Source organism: Odocoileus virginianus, chromosome 29 (assembly GCF_023699985.2).
Source record: "Odocoileus virginianus isolate 20LAN1187 ecotype Illinois chromosome 29, Ovbor_1.2, whole genome shotgun sequence".
In the NCBI taxonomy this organism is placed as follows: domain Eukaryota; kingdom Metazoa; phylum Chordata; class Mammalia; order Artiodactyla; family Cervidae; genus Odocoileus; species Odocoileus virginianus.
The window spans coordinates 25,441,868-25,457,266 of NC_069702.1; the positions used below are offsets into that span (position 1 = coordinate 25,441,868).

At 38.3% G+C, this 15,399-nt stretch overlaps 1 protein-coding gene across 1 annotated transcript in view; it reads left to right on the forward strand.

Moving 5' to 3' along the window:
• The window catches only part of CDKL2 (cyclin dependent kinase like 2), a 43,258-nt gene that overhangs the window by 17,103 nt on the left and 10,756 nt on the right, over positions 1 to 15,399 (forward strand). Inside the window, exons 4-10 of the mRNA XM_020904131.2 lie at positions 682 to 860; positions 2,514 to 2,626; positions 5,362 to 5,501; positions 7,878 to 7,966; positions 9,775 to 9,907; positions 11,088 to 11,386; positions 13,555 to 13,648. Coding sequence (XP_020759790.2) covers positions 682 to 860; positions 2,514 to 2,626; positions 5,362 to 5,501; positions 7,878 to 7,966; positions 9,775 to 9,907; positions 11,088 to 11,386; positions 13,555 to 13,648 — 1,047 coding nt within the window. The remainder of the gene's footprint in view (positions 1 to 681; positions 861 to 2,513; positions 2,627 to 5,361; positions 5,502 to 7,877; positions 7,967 to 9,774; positions 9,908 to 11,087; positions 11,387 to 13,554; positions 13,649 to 15,399) is intronic.

Genomic DNA, 15,399 nt, shown 5'->3' on the forward strand with positions numbered 1-15,399 from the left:
TACTCCAAGAAAAACATTTCACTAGTGGCTACTGGTCTACTCCTGTTCTCACTCTTTCGCTCTTTTTGTCCCCTTCACTTGGATTGCCCTTTCATTTCTACATTTATCTAGGTCACACTAGTATTAAAGACCTGTCTTAGAGCCCACCTTTTTCCTCGAAAATTTTTTCTGACCACCGCAGTCTTCAATGATAGCTTTACTCTCTTAGTCTTGAGAGCTCTCATTATCAGAGCAATTGATTGGAAATTGATCGAAGGCAAAAGAAGAAGGGGCTGGCAGAGGATGAGATAGAGAGCATCACCAGTTCAATGGACATGAATTTGAGTGAACTCCAGGAGATAGTGGAGGATAGAGGAACCTAGTGTGCCACAGTCTTTGGGGTCACAAAGAGTTGGACACACCTTAGTGACTGAACAACAAGAGCAACATATATTTCATTCAATATCATTAATCATGTAAATACAATTTAATTGTTTAAATAAAATTTCAAGCATAAATGTTCTTTTTTCCCCAGCTCGGTCTCAGGTTCTTTAAACCGAGGAACAACTTTATATGCTTTTATTTGTCTTCATCATAGGGACAAAAACAGTGCCCTGCACGTAACAGGTGCTAAAAAAAAAGTTAACTTGTTAACTCGATGTGCCATTCAATATGTATCATGCTCTGCTTTTTATATCATAGATTATACACAGAGATATTAAGCCAGAGAACATATTAGTCTCCCAGTCGGGCGTTGTCAAGCTGTGTGATTTCGGATTTGCACGGACGCTGGCAGCTCCCGGGGAAGTGTACACTGATTACGTGGCCACGCGGTGGTACAGAGCGCCGGAGCTGCTGGTTGGTGACGTCAAGTATGGAAAGTAAGACGTCATCAGCAGGGCGGGGGCGCGGAGGGCAGGCTTGGCTCTCCTTTTTTGATATATTGGAATATGTTTTCAGTATAATGACAATCCCTCTAATTGGGCTTCCTTGGTAGCTCAGCAGTAAAGAATCTACCTGTCAGTGTGGGAGCCATGAGTTCAACAGCTTGGTTTGGGAAGATGCCCTGGAGAAGGAGACAGCACCCCACTCCAGTACTCTTGCCTGGGAAACCCCATGGACGGAGGAGCCTGGTGGCTACAAAAAAGAGTGGTTACAAAAAGAGTCAGACACGACTTAGGGACTCAGCACTCGCCCTCTGCGATGGCCCACACCCTGGTCTGTGGAGTGTTTCTCTCTTAAATAAATCCCACTTCTTATGTTAAGAAAAAAAAAATCCCTCTAATACTGAAAGGAAGTTTTCAGTTTAGAAAACTTTATAAAGTGATTTGTGATCATTTTTCTGTTTCCCCTTTAAACATTCCTGTGAAATGGGTTGGTATGAGTATGATTATTTTAAAGGTAGAGAAATCAAGGTGAGCAAGTAGTCTGTTTTTAATAGTTAGTTAGAAATAGATATATTTATCACTTGTAAAGAGAGGTAACATTGATTAGGTAAGTCTGCCACTTGCATTGAGGCCAAGTAGAGTGGGCAGGGGTGGGGGTAGAAATGGAATGAAGTGAACCATTTTAAAAATACAAATCATCTTCATAAATGAATTCTACAAAGAAGAAGGGATTGCAGGCTTTACCAGTTTCAATAGAAATTGTTCTAAAATATTTTCTATAATTTCTCTATTTTTAGAGCATATATCGTTTAATATTTTCTTGATTACTCTGAGCTCTCATTTTACTGCCATGCTGTAATTTCTGTACCAGCTATGGCCTTAAGCAATTTCAAGGTAGTTGTTCCTATAGTAATGATGCCAGAATACTCTAAATTCTTGTGACCGATTTTTAAGAGAGTTTTTCTATTTTCTCCGTATTAGCTTTCTGTTCTTGTTTGTGTCCCCAGTAACCATCTTGTTCTGGTATGCTGTTTTCAGTGTACAGTTGGATACACTGATGAACCTTGTTCAAATTATGTGTAAAGAAAAATAAGTAGCCTCTGACTGCAAACCCAGAAGACTTATATCCAGAATAAAGTATACTTAACAAGCATTTTGACTATTTGGTAGCCTTGTGTCACATGCTTGAAGTTTCCTGAAATCTGATTTATGTAATGTTGGAAGTTAACACTTTTAAGTTTATAGAAAAAAATATTTGGGAGCATAATTTAAGGCTTACTATTACTTTTCTTGATACCAAGAATACAAAATAGTAATATGCAAATGACAGAGGATGAGATGGTTAGATGGCATCACCAACTCAATGAACATGAGTTTGAGTAAACTCTGGGAGATAGTGAAGAACAGGAGAGCCTGGTGCACTGCAGTCCATGAGGTGGCAAAGAGTTAGACACACTTAGTGATTGAACAACAACAATATGCAGAACAGATTCAGTCATAGTAAAGATATTAGGTGTTGGTGATGGACAGGGAAGCCTGGAGTGCTACATTCTGTGGGGTCACAAAGAGTCCAACACGACTGAGTGACTGAGCTGAACTGAAACACATTAGGATCCCAGATTTTACATCACATTGCTTTTCTTTCAGGGCTGTTGATGTGTGGGCCATCGGCTGTCTGGTAACTGAAATGCTCATGGGGGAGCCCCTCTTTCCTGGAGATTCGGATATTGATCAGTTATATCATATTATGGTGTGTTTAGGTAAGATTATGCATCTGTATTTTAAATTTTAGTAATTTTTTCCCATGTGATTTTATTGGTTTGTATTGATTTTGCAAGTTGTTGATACACTAAAGATGATGTGTATTTTGAATGAATATAGGGAGCAAATAGGAAAACCTCATCTCTCTCTCTCTCTGTCTCTCTCTCTATATATATATAGATGTAAATATTCATTCATTCATCCTCTGCCTGGTTTTTGTCTATCTGACATCTGATCCTAAGAATGCTTTTACCTGTCCTCCTGCCCAGCTCCCCTCTAAAGAAAAGAGCAAACATTGGACATTTTTCTGCACATTTGCATTCAGTAAGTCACACGTAGAGAGAACACAAATGATCATATTATCTTTGGGTCAGCAAGCATTTGGTATAATATGACTATTACTGCATTCTCATCTTCACATTGAGTGACACAGGGACTGCCAAGGTAATTTAATCTTGCTTCAGTTAGGACTTTTGCTCTTTGTACTTTGTACAGAATTTCAAAGCTACATTATCAAAATCTTCTCATATTTGTTGAAATGTCAACTTTTTGTTGGGCGATGGAGTTTGGAAAATGGAAATGATGGGAAATATCTTGAGGATTAAGTGTTTAGGTTAGAAATTCCATAAACAACACAGTGGTTTCTTACAGCAGAATTTTCATATGTATATTTTATATTCAGTCAGTCAGTTCAGTCACTCAGTCATGTTGAACTCTTTGCGACCCCATGGACTGCAGCACGCCAACTTTCCTGTCCGTTGCCAACTCCCAGAGCTTACTCAAACTCATGTCCATTGAGTCAGTGATGCCATCCAACCATCTCATCCTCTGTCATCCCCTTCTCCTCCCACCTTCAATCTTTCCCAACATCAGGGTGTTTTCTAGTGAATCAGTTCTTCTCATCAGGTGGCCAAAGTATTGGAGTTTCAGCTTTAGCATCAGTCCTTCCAATGAATATTCAGGACTGATTTCCTTTAGGATATGTTGACTGGATCTCCTTGCAGTCCAAGGGACTCTCAAGAGTCTTCTCCAACACCACAGTTCAAAAGCGTCAATTCTCCAATGCTCAGCTTTCTTTATAGTTAACTCTCATATCCATACATGACTACTGGAAAAGCCATTGCTTTGACTAGGTGGACCTTTGTTGGCAAAGTAGTGTCTCTGCTTTTTAATATGCTATCTAGGTTGGTCATAGCTTTTCTTCCAAGTGTCTTTTAATTTCATGGCTGCAGTCACCATCTGCAGGGATTTTGGAGCCCAAAAAAATAAAGTCTCTCATCTCACTGTTTCCATGGTTTCCCCATCTGTTTGCCATGATGTGATGGGACCAGATGCCATGATCTTAGTTTTCTGAATGTTGAGTTTTAAGCCAACTTTTTCACTCTCGTCTTTAAAGAGGCTCTTTAGTTCTTCTTTGCTTTCTGCCATAAGGGTGGTGTCTTCTGCATATCTGAGGTTATAGATATTTCTCCTGGCAATCTTGATTCCAGCTTGTGCTTCATCCAGCCTGGTATTTTGCATGATGTGCTCTGCATAGAAGTTAAATAAGCAGGGTGACAATATACAGCCTTGACATACTCCTTTCCTGATTTGGAATCAGTCTGTTGTTCCATGTCCAGTTCTAACTGTTGCTTCTTGAGCTGCATACAGATTTCTCAGGAGGCAGGTCAGGTGGTCTGGTATTCCCATCTCTTTCAGAATTTTCCACAGTTTGTTGTGATCCACATAGTCAAAGGCTTAGGCATAGTCAATAATGCAGAAGTAGATGTTTTTCTGGAACTCTTGCTTTTTCAATGATCCAGAGGATGTTGGCAATTTGATCTCTGGTTCCTCTGCGTTTTCTAAATCTAGCTTGAACATCTGGAAGTTCACATGCTGTTGAAGCCTGACTTGGAGAATTTTGAGCATTACTTTGCTAGGGTGTGAGATGAGTGCAATTGTGTGGTAGTTTGAACATTCTTTGGCATTGCGTTTCATTGGGACTGGAATGAAAACTGACTCTTTCCAGTCCTGTGGCCACTGCTGAGTTTTTCAAATTTGCTGGCATATTGAGTGCAGCATCACAGCATCATCTTTTAGGATTTGAAATAGTTCAACTAGAATTCCATCACCTCCACTAGCTTTGTTTGTAGTCATGCTTCCTAAGGCCCACTTGACTTTGCATTCCAGGATATCTGGCTCTAGGTGATTGATCACACCATCGTGGTTATCTGGCTATTTTATATTAGGTTAGATATTAAAATTGAGAGTAAAGACAAAAGTGATTAAATCAGGCCAACATCACTTGGGTAAAAATTAAATTCTTAAAGAGTGGAACTTATTTATTTAGATTTAGATTCTGACCATACAACTATTAGCATTTTCTGTTTAGGTCAGCATTTTGTGCTTTGCTGTTGGAAATAAAGTATTTTTTTATACCATTATAAGAAATTATGCAATGTTCTTTACCTGTCCTTTTCCTAAGCTCCACCCTCATGTCTTCAAGTTTCTACACAGTGGTGTGGGAACTTTTCTGATTGAGTATGTTAAGATATGAATGTTGATTTCCTTTGAGTTGACTTGTGTCAAAACCCCAATAATGACTGCCAGGCACCACAACCATGAGAGCGCTGTCTTTGGTTGCTTTTGCTTGCTGAGAGAGTCCCCACATTTACATAACGAGTTCCTATCTCTACTCCACACCACCTGTCCTGTGATGCATAATGACAGAGATGTGTGCCATTCTCACTGCTAGGTAATCTAATTCCAAGACATCAGGAGCTGTTTTATAAAAATCCTGTGTTTACTGGAGTAAGGTTGCCTGAAATCAAAGAAACGGTACCTCTCGAAAGACGCTATCCCAGACTCTCTGAAGTTGTGATTGATTTAGCAAAGGTAATCAATGCTTTTTCTTTGCTCTATCTGACAGGGAATTTACATTATGGAGATTTGATTTTCCCCTTTTTTTTTTTTTTCTGGTCTGCTTGATCTTTCTGGTCAACAGCTTCCTCTGACAACTTAAATTTTTGTACATTGAGAGAGGAGAAAGGGGGCGGCAGAGGATGAGATGGTTAGACAGCATCACTGACTCAATGGACAGGAATTTGAGCTCACACGGGAAGACAGTGGAGGACAGGGGAGCCCCGTGTGCTGCAGTCCATGGGGTCACAAAGAGTTGGATACAACTTAGCTGCTGAACAACAACAACATTAAGAAAGAGTTTAGTTTAATGGGAACAGAGATGGAGGAATGTCAGAGATAAAAGCCTGAAAATTTTGCTTGTTTTTTTAAAAAAATCTTTTTGTATTATCTAGCATGTTTTAAGTGTGAAAACATTCCCAGAATGATGTGTTTTTAATGTTTAACATTTAAAATGCAGGCCTTGTATAAGTGGAAAAGGGAAGAAAATAGGATAAGAAAATGAAAAGATGAGTAGAGAAGTATTTAAGTCTCGGGCTTTAATTTAAAGTATTAAAGTCTACAGCTCTTGATCTGTAGTATATTGTTAAAAAGGGGTTTTTATTCAACCACTAGATTCAGTGAAGCTAATTTTTACATGATCATCACCTTTGCCTTGTATTTAATTGAGAAAGATATTAGGGACATTCTCACTGGATCAAATTGTTTCTAAAAGTGGACCTTTTGGATTTATTAGCTCAAAAAAGCCTCATTAGTTAGGACTATCCTAAAGTGTTGTTGTTTGTTTTTTTTTGGGGGGGGATGGCCCACACCGTGTGGCATGTGAGATCTTGGGTCTTGGTTACCTGACCAGGGATCAGACCCAAACACATGCCCTCTGCTGTGAAAGCACAAAGTCATACCCATGGACCACCAGGGAGGCCCCTGTCCTAAAGTGTTGATAAAATAAATATCTCTAAAAGAGCAGGGCAACATAACATTTAGCTAAGATAGTTTTTGCTTTTTTACTTCTTTAAATAACTCATTTTAAAAAAGCTTGGTAAGCTTATGAATAGTTATAACAAGTTCTTAGAAAAATACATTGTTATTTTTCTACATAATGTAAGAGATCCAAATATTCTTTATTTAGACTAGCTTTATGATCTGTCTATAAAGAGATTTAAAATGAATAAAGGTAAAACAATTGTCCAACTTATGGCTCTTATGGTAGAATCATATGAGTTTTTAAACATTTTTTATAGAAAATCTTAAACATAGAAAAGGAAGTAGAAAAAATAGTGGTGTCATGAACCTCCATAAGCTGGTCATTAGCTACAATGGTTAAAAATCTTTGGCAAATATTTCATCTATCCTATCCACACACTTAGGAATTTTTTTTTCCTCAGCAGTTTTTTACTGTGTGGCTTGTGGGATCTTATTTCCTTGACTAGGAATTGAACCTCCGCCCCCTTAGTGGAACCACAGAGCCTTAAGCACTGGACCACTAGGGAATTCTCTCAGCAACATTTTTTTTGGAGTATTTTGAAGCAAATTGCAGATATTATGGTATTTCACTTACAAATACCTTAATTATTTGTATAATTTTCTTGTTCATGTAAAGCTACTTATTGAGTCCCTTCTATTTTTACTAGCTGTGAGTGGTTCCATTGGGTCAGAACAAGATATAATAAAATCTATATGAAAATGAAAGTATAAGATAAAATGAAATCATCTATGTCAAGTATCTAGCACAATAATAAGCGCAGAGTAGTTCCCTTCCCTTCCATTCTGCAAGTACTGTAAATTTAAAAAATTCTCAAAAATTTCTTAATATAAAATACCTAATCAGTGCTCAAAGTTTCATTAATTTTCTCATAATTCCTTTTTATAGTTTGAATTAGGATCCACATGAAGAGATCACAATTGGTTGATATGTCTCTTAAGACACTTAATTTACAAGCTCCTCTTCACCTCTTTGTTTTTTATTTAAACCTTGCCATTTATCTATTAAAGAAAATAGGTTGTTTGTCCCATAGAATTTTTCACATAGTATAGTTTAATATGTTCCTCCGTGTCCTATATTTTGTATAAACTCATAGTAGAGCTAGAGCTTAATCGGAATTAGGTTGAATTTTTGGCAAGAATACTTCATAAGAGGTTGGTATATTCAGAGACACTGAATGTCTGGTGGTCTTTCTTTTTGTGATATTGGCAGTCATTGGTGGTCACTGTCTAGACTTGTGCTTTATTCCTTATCACTTATTATAGATGTTTAAAATTCATTGATTCTGAAGAAGAATTTTCTATGTTTAGACATGTGAATGTAGGCAGTTTTTCTTTGATATGAACTATATATATTCCTTGGTTTCTCAGAAATGCTTACATATTGACCCAGACAAAAGGCCCTTCTGTGCTGAGCTTCTGCACCATGATTTCTTCCATATGGATGGATTTGCTGAGAGGTATGGTACTATGTGTTCTATGTCACATCAACCTAGGGCCAAAGTAAGGCCCCCATATAGCAGTACATAACAGTAACAAACAGTATTTCTTTACCCACCTATTCTAACAGGATCTCAAATATTTACCACCCTACCTCCATTCACCCTTGGCAACAACACATTCCTAGGAGTGATCCCCTGCATTCACCAAGTCAGGGCTCTTGGTTTTCATGAAGAAGTCCCTTCATGCCATTCTTTCTCTCTCCCTGTGATGACCTCCATCACTTGGGTCACTGATTTCTTGGTCTTGCTACCAGCTGTGCGATGCTATCATCTTGGGTCCTGATGCATTTGCAAAGGTATCGTCTCCTGTTGCTGCTGATCTTACACCACAGCCAGTCCTATGACACTGCTGACTGTGGATGCATGTGGAGACCTTGATGCCAAACCTGTGGGTGCCAGAATAGCTGGCATGGCCTCCTGTGCTGCTCCAGGCACTGGCATCAGTGCAGCTGACAAAACAAGAAATAGTGAGATGAGTGGCAGTGACACTGCTTTATGTTTTTGCCAATCTATTTATTATCTACCTTAGTAAAAGATAACCGGATCTTTGTATTTGCTTCCACATTTGATTTCTTATGTTGTTTTGGTTGAAATATACAGAGAAACGGTGGCTGCACATAAATATATAGTTGGAAAATGGAAGAGAATTTTGATAGTTGTTTTAGGTCACTGTGGGTATTTTTCTTTGATTCCATACCAAAAAACTTTGATACTGTACCCAAACTTGACAGCGGTAGTTTCTTAAAAGTTACTTGTATTGTGGAATCTGAAACCGTATCAATGAACTTCTTTTCCCATTACATTAAAATCCACTTGTCTGTCTTGCACTTTGAGTAGATCTTTTACTCATGCATGCTTTTGTAGAATCATTCATTAGTCATTTGGAAAATACTCTTTTGCTAAGCTATGTAGAGCTTTATTTAATAATGTTGACATTTCATTGGACTATATAAAAAAGTCACATTCTCATCAGAAAAACCTTTAGTATTAGGAATCTGCTAAGTTCACGGTAGTGGATACAAGTTGAATGAAATTCTAATTTCTTATAAAAAGGTGAATTTTATCATTAATGCAAATATTATTGCATTTTTCCTTGAAGTAACACACTCCTTTGTTCATTTTTTAAAAGAAAATATCTGCTGAATACCCCAAGTCTGAGTAGTAATAATTTTTCTATCAGTTTTTCAAGTAATAATGTTCCATGAAGAAAGTGGCTAGTTTAGCTTGTAAGTCAACCAGCTACACAAGTGCTTTTCTTAAGACAACCATTGCACTTTGATTTGCAGTGGAGGTACCTTTTCAGGGGTATAGATTTAATAATAATTTACTGTTCCATCAGGGACATTCTTAATCAAAACTGCCCCTCCCCAACTTAAACTTGAGAATTTGTGACTAGGAAGAATATAATAAAGTTTGTGTAAGGTTTGTAAGGTTTTGTACCTCTGTAAATTTTGGTGCCTCTGCTCCAATCTTGGTAAGGTGCCTGCAGTTTACCACCCCCACCCCCCCCCCGTTGCTTTTTATTTCATCAAATGTCAGCATGGTGAAAAAGAAGTCACCTTCATACTAAGATAAGAGCTTTGATCTTATGAACCTCCGGGAAGATTTTCAGAGATCTCCAGCGGTCTGCAGAAACCTCATTTCTCATTTTGAATAACACAGTCTAGTTTAATGCTTAAATCTTAAAGATAAATATCTTGAACATCAATTTTTTCCTAGATTTATCTGTTTCATACAGTCTTATCGACAAATGTATTTTTATGTAGGTTTCCTCAGGAACTGCAGTTAAAAGTACAGAAAGATGCCAGAAACATTTCTTTATCTAAAAAATCTCAAATCAGAAAGAAGGAAAAGGAAAAGGATGAGTCCTTGGGTGAAGAGAGAAAAACACTTGTACAGGTAAATTTCCATGTTTTAAGGCATATTAAATTTTAAATTTAATATATCCTTAAATTTGAGGGGGGTATAGGATATTGAAGATCTTAAAAGTTTCCTGAGTGGTTAACAAGTTCACATTTAGATTAGTTATAAAAATGTATTTTCTGTAGACATTACCTGTTTTTTAAAAAATCTTAGGATATCATGTACTGAGTGCTTACTGTACACAAATCTGTACAATAGGGCTTGTCAGGAAATCATACTCATTCAAGAACATTTAGACATGCAGGTGCACACTTATATGCAAATACATACACCATTTTTTCCCCTTAGATAATAGGAGAGAGAAATATAATTTTTAGAATTTTATATAAAGTAGAGCATTTAAAAATTGAGATTTGGGTACTCAATTTATTTGAAATTTACTTTTCTTGGTAAATTATCCAGCATCTGTTCTCAGTAAGATAATTCAAATCTACCACCAGCTCACTCACATTTTCTCAAATGAACCCAAAGAAGAAAGAGGACTCAATTTTGTGTTCCCTGACTCTTAAATACATGAGAACAAAAGTCAGCATGCTTGAGTCCTCTTTCATTGTTTTCCACTGAAATATAATTGGATATGTGTATACCTGCTTATGTGTATATATAATTTTTTTCACGTTATTTATTTTTGACTGCGCTGGTCTTCTTTGCTGCGTGGGGGCTGTCTCTAGTTGCGGTGAGTGGGGGCTACCGTCTGGCTGTAGTGTGTGGGCTTCTCAGTGCAGTGGCTTCTCTCATTGTGGAGCCTGAACTCTAGGGCATGAGCTCAGCAGTTGCAGTACTTGGGCTTCCGTAGTTGTGGCGCACAGCCTTAGTTGCCCCTTGGCAAGTAGAATCTTCCTGAATCAGGGACTGAACCTGTGTCTCCTGCATTGGCAGGCAGATTCTTAACCACTGGACTGCGAGGGAAGTTCTGTGTACATATCATTAAGTCTGATATATATATGTCAGAGCTAGTGTGAGTTGCATTTTCATTTGAAATAGGTGTCTGACTGAGAATCCCAGGTTTAGTTTCAATTCCATAGGTAGAATGAGAAAAACCAGAGCCCAAGAAGGTGATCTCTCTGAAATTCTGCTTTTGTTGACAAGTACTTCATGGGAAAAGATTATTTTTCCTTCTCCTCAGATCATTAATGTTGTTAACATTTTATAACAGGATATCAATGCTGATCCCCAAATTAAGGATTCTAAAGTATTTAAAATAAAAGGACCAAAAACAGATGGAGAAAAAGTGGAAAAAGTGAGTCGAGCTTCAAATGCCAGCTGTCTCAATGACAGTGGGATGAGCCCTGTCAAAATAGTGCCTTCAGCGAGCATCCGAGATTGCAGCAATGGCAGCGTGGACCAAACAAGAAATCCAGGCATGGCGATTCCCCCACTCACTCACAATCTTTCTGCAACAGCTCCCACTGTTACTTCTGGAATGGGAACTATCTCAGGAATTCAGAGTTACAGGTATGAATTAGGAAAATAAGAACAAAATGTTCTTACATATTTACAGGCTGCAAATATTTATCAGTCCAACCACCTGCATTATTACTCTTAGACTTCTGGATACTCTTCATTATTATTTTTAAAAATTATTTATTTATTTGGCTGTGTCAGGTCTTAACTTGCAAAACACACGATCTTTCGTTGCAGTGCACCGACTATCTAGTTGTGTCACAGCAGCTTTAGAAGGTACACCTCAGTAGTTGAGGTGCACAGGCTTCGTTGCTCTGTGGTATGTGGGATCTTAGTTCCCTGACCAGGAATTGAACCCACGTCTCCTGCAATGCAAGGCAGAGTCTTAACCACTAGACCACCAGGGAAGTCCCTGCCATTCCTTCTTGCCAGGCTGCTGTTTCAAAAGACTTCTTGGCCAATGTGATGAAAATTATGAGCGTTTGATCAAAAAATTTACTGAGTCCTAAGAAAATAGAGTTGTATTATTTAAGGTGAGGAGACTCTATAGCTATTTAGTCTAATAACACAAAAAGAGGTTGTCATAATAAAAGAGATAATTAGTTTTGCGTATCTGCTGCTGCATGGTGTGGCTGTAGGCTTTTAGTAGTACAGTTCCGTTCAGTTCAGTCCCTCCCTCAGTCGTGTCTGACTCTGCGACCCCATGCACGCCAGGCCTCCCTGTCCATCACCAACTCCCAGAGTTTACTCAAACTCATGTCCATTGAGTCAGTGATGCCATCCAACCATCTCATCCTCTGTCATCCTCTTCTCCTCTTGCCTTCAATCTTTCCCAGCATCAGGGTCTTTTCAAATGAGTCAGCTCTCTGCATCAGGTGGCCAAAGTATTGGCATTTCAGCTTCAACATCAGTCCTTCCAGTGAACACCCAGGACTGATCTCCCTTAGGATGGACTGGTTGGATCTCTTTGCAGTCCAAGAGACTCTCAAGAGTCTTCTCCAACACCACAGTTGAAAAGCATCAGTTCTTTGGTGCTCAGCTTTCTTTATAGTCCAACTCTCACATCCATACATGACTATTGGAAAAACCATAGCCTTGACTAGATGGACCTTTGTTGGCAAAGTAATGTCTCTGCTTTTTAATATGCTGTCTAGGTTGGTCATAACTTTCCATCCAAGGAGTAAGTGTCTTTCAATTTCATGGCTGCAGTCACCATATGCAGGGATTCGGGAGCTCCCCAAAATAAAGTCAGCCACTGTTTCCATTGTTTCTCTGTCTATTTGCCATAAAGTGATGGGACTGGATGCCATGATCTTAGTTTTCTGAATGTTGAGTTTTAAGCCAACTTTTTCACTCTCCTCTTTCACTTTCATCAAGAGGTTCTTTAGTTTTTCTTCACTTTCTGCCCTAAAGGTGGTGTCATCTGCATATCTGAGGTTATTGATATTTCTCCCAGCAATCTTGATTCCAGCTTGTGCTTCATCCAGCCCAGCGTTTCTGATGATGTACTCTGCATAGAAGTTAAATAAGCAGGGTGACAATATATAGCCTTGACGTACTCCTTTTCCTATTTGGAACCAGCCTGTTGTTCTATGTCCAGTTCTAACTGTTGCTTCCTGACCTGCATACAGGTTTCTCAAGAGGCAGGTCAGGTGGTCTGGTATTCCCATCTCTTTCAGAATTTTCCACAGTTTGTTGTGATCCACAGCCAAAGGCTTTGGCATAGTCAATAAAGCAGAAGTAGATGTTTTTCTGGAACTCTCTTGCTTTTTCAATGATCTAGTGGATGTTGGCAATTTGATCTCTGGTTCCTCTGCCTTTTCTAAATCCAGCTTGAACATCTGGAGGTTCACGGTTCATGTATTGTTGAAGCCTGGCTTGGAGTATTACTTTACCAGCGTGTGAGATGAATGCAGTTGTGTGGTAGTTTGAGCATTCTTTGGCATTGCCTTTCTTAGGGATTGGAATGAAAAGAATAGGCAATAAATTCGATTAAACTGCATGTCACTTGGTGGTAGTTTTTTGTTTAGTCATTAAGTCGTGTCCAACTCTCTGCAACCCCAGGACTGCAGCACGCCAGGCTTCCCTGTCCTTCACTCTCTCCTGGAGTTTGCTCAAAGTCATGTCCGTTCATGTCACTTGGTGTTGGGTCATTTAATTTTATGTTTGAAAAAAATAATTACTGCTGATTCTAACATAAATTTTTTTTTTTGTTACAGAGTGGATGAGAAAACCAAGAAGTATTGTATTCCATTTGTTAAACCAAATAAACATTCTCCACCAGGAGCTTATAACATTAATGTGACCACATTGGTAAGTGAACTGTTTTCAGTGGTAGAAGAACAAGCATTAGTCATTTCTAGTCTATATTAATATTAAACATGGTAGTGAAGAACTGAGAGTTTTGTTGGGAAACACATCATAGTGTAGAAACTTAACTATGTATATATCATCCCAGCCTGTCAAAGTCAAGTTTAAGTTTTATAAATCTAGAAATTTAAATGTAAGATGTTATTATTATATAGAATAGATAAGCAACAATGTCCTACTGTACAGCACAATGAACTATTATTTAATATCCTGAGATAAACCATAGTGGAAAGGAATATAAAAAAGAATGTATATATAACTGAATCATTTTCCTGTATAGCAGAAATTAATACAACATTGTAAATCAACTATACCTCAGTCAAAAGATGTTGTTATTAAAATGACATCTGTTTTAATTTTTTTCAGTAATCACAAATTTTCTTAACTTAATGTTTGGTAATCAGTACCTTTATAGAGTACACGAAAAGGTAAATTATCTTATCTCACCCAGCTCAGATTTCTGGTAGAAGTATTCTATTTACTCACTTAACAGATACTTATTATCTATTAAGCAGAAAACACTGGAGAAGAATAAGTTAATCTTTTTTTTCAAGGAGCTCCTGGTCTAGTAGAGAATAAACAAATTAAAACATAGTGTCAGATGGCAGTAGTAGAATCATGTCAGGGTTCATGGGTCTTCTGAAGGTTTAGGGAGTATTATTAGGCCAGAAGGCTTCTTTTAAAAGTTAAGTTGAATCATCATTGCTTTTCCACTCAAAACCCTCTGTTGGCTTCTTAGCTCTGAGAAAAACCAAAGTGCTTTCAGGCCCTTTTGCTCCCTGAGTGATTTACCCTTTGCACCCCTCCATCCCACTCCTGGCTACTCTCATTTTTGATCACTCCAGTCCATCCAGCTTGATGGCTTGGTGGTTAAGAATCTACCTGCCGATGCAGCAGACACAGGTTCAGTCCCTGGGTTGGGAAGATCCCTGGGAATAAAAAAATGATAGCCCACTCCAGTCTTCTTGCTTGGGAAATCCCATGGACAGAGGAACCTGGGGGCTCATGGGTTTGCAAAAGAGTCAGCCATGACTTAGCAACTAAACAAGTCCAATCACATTGATTTCCTTGCTATTCCTAGAACGTGGCTAGACATGCTCCCACATTTGGGTTTTTGTACTTGCTGTTTCCGCTCTTTCAGAGCATCCTTACCCCAGATCATCCAAAGAATTTACTTTCTCTCCCTCTTGAGTTTCATGCAATCTTACTGTGAAGTCTTCTCAAACATTTTAACTCATTTTGTCTCCTATTATTTTCTCCCCTCCCCTTGTTGAGTTCCCCACCCCTGGTTGCCTTACATGACATCCTCTGTGTTCTCTTATTTGTACATTGTCTGTTTTTCCTGCTACCCCTTTCCGTGAATGGAGACTTCCCAGGAGGGATTTGTACTTTCCTTGTTTTTATTACTGCTCTGCCCCACACCTTGAGTAGTGTCACATGCATTTAAACTGCTTAAGAAATGTGGTGAGTGGATTCTTCTGCCAGGAACAGGGGGGTATGGATGTGTATTTCCAAGGGAGCATTTTTCTCACGACTTTCCCTTCTCTACCTCTTTCATCATCCTCAGAGCTGAAAAGTATACCCTTCTTTGCCTATCTCTCATGATTGAGACAGTGCATTTATTTTTCTTTTAACTATTCTTAGCCTATAATTTCTGTATCCATAGTACTTTCCTTTTTTTTTTTTTTGCTATA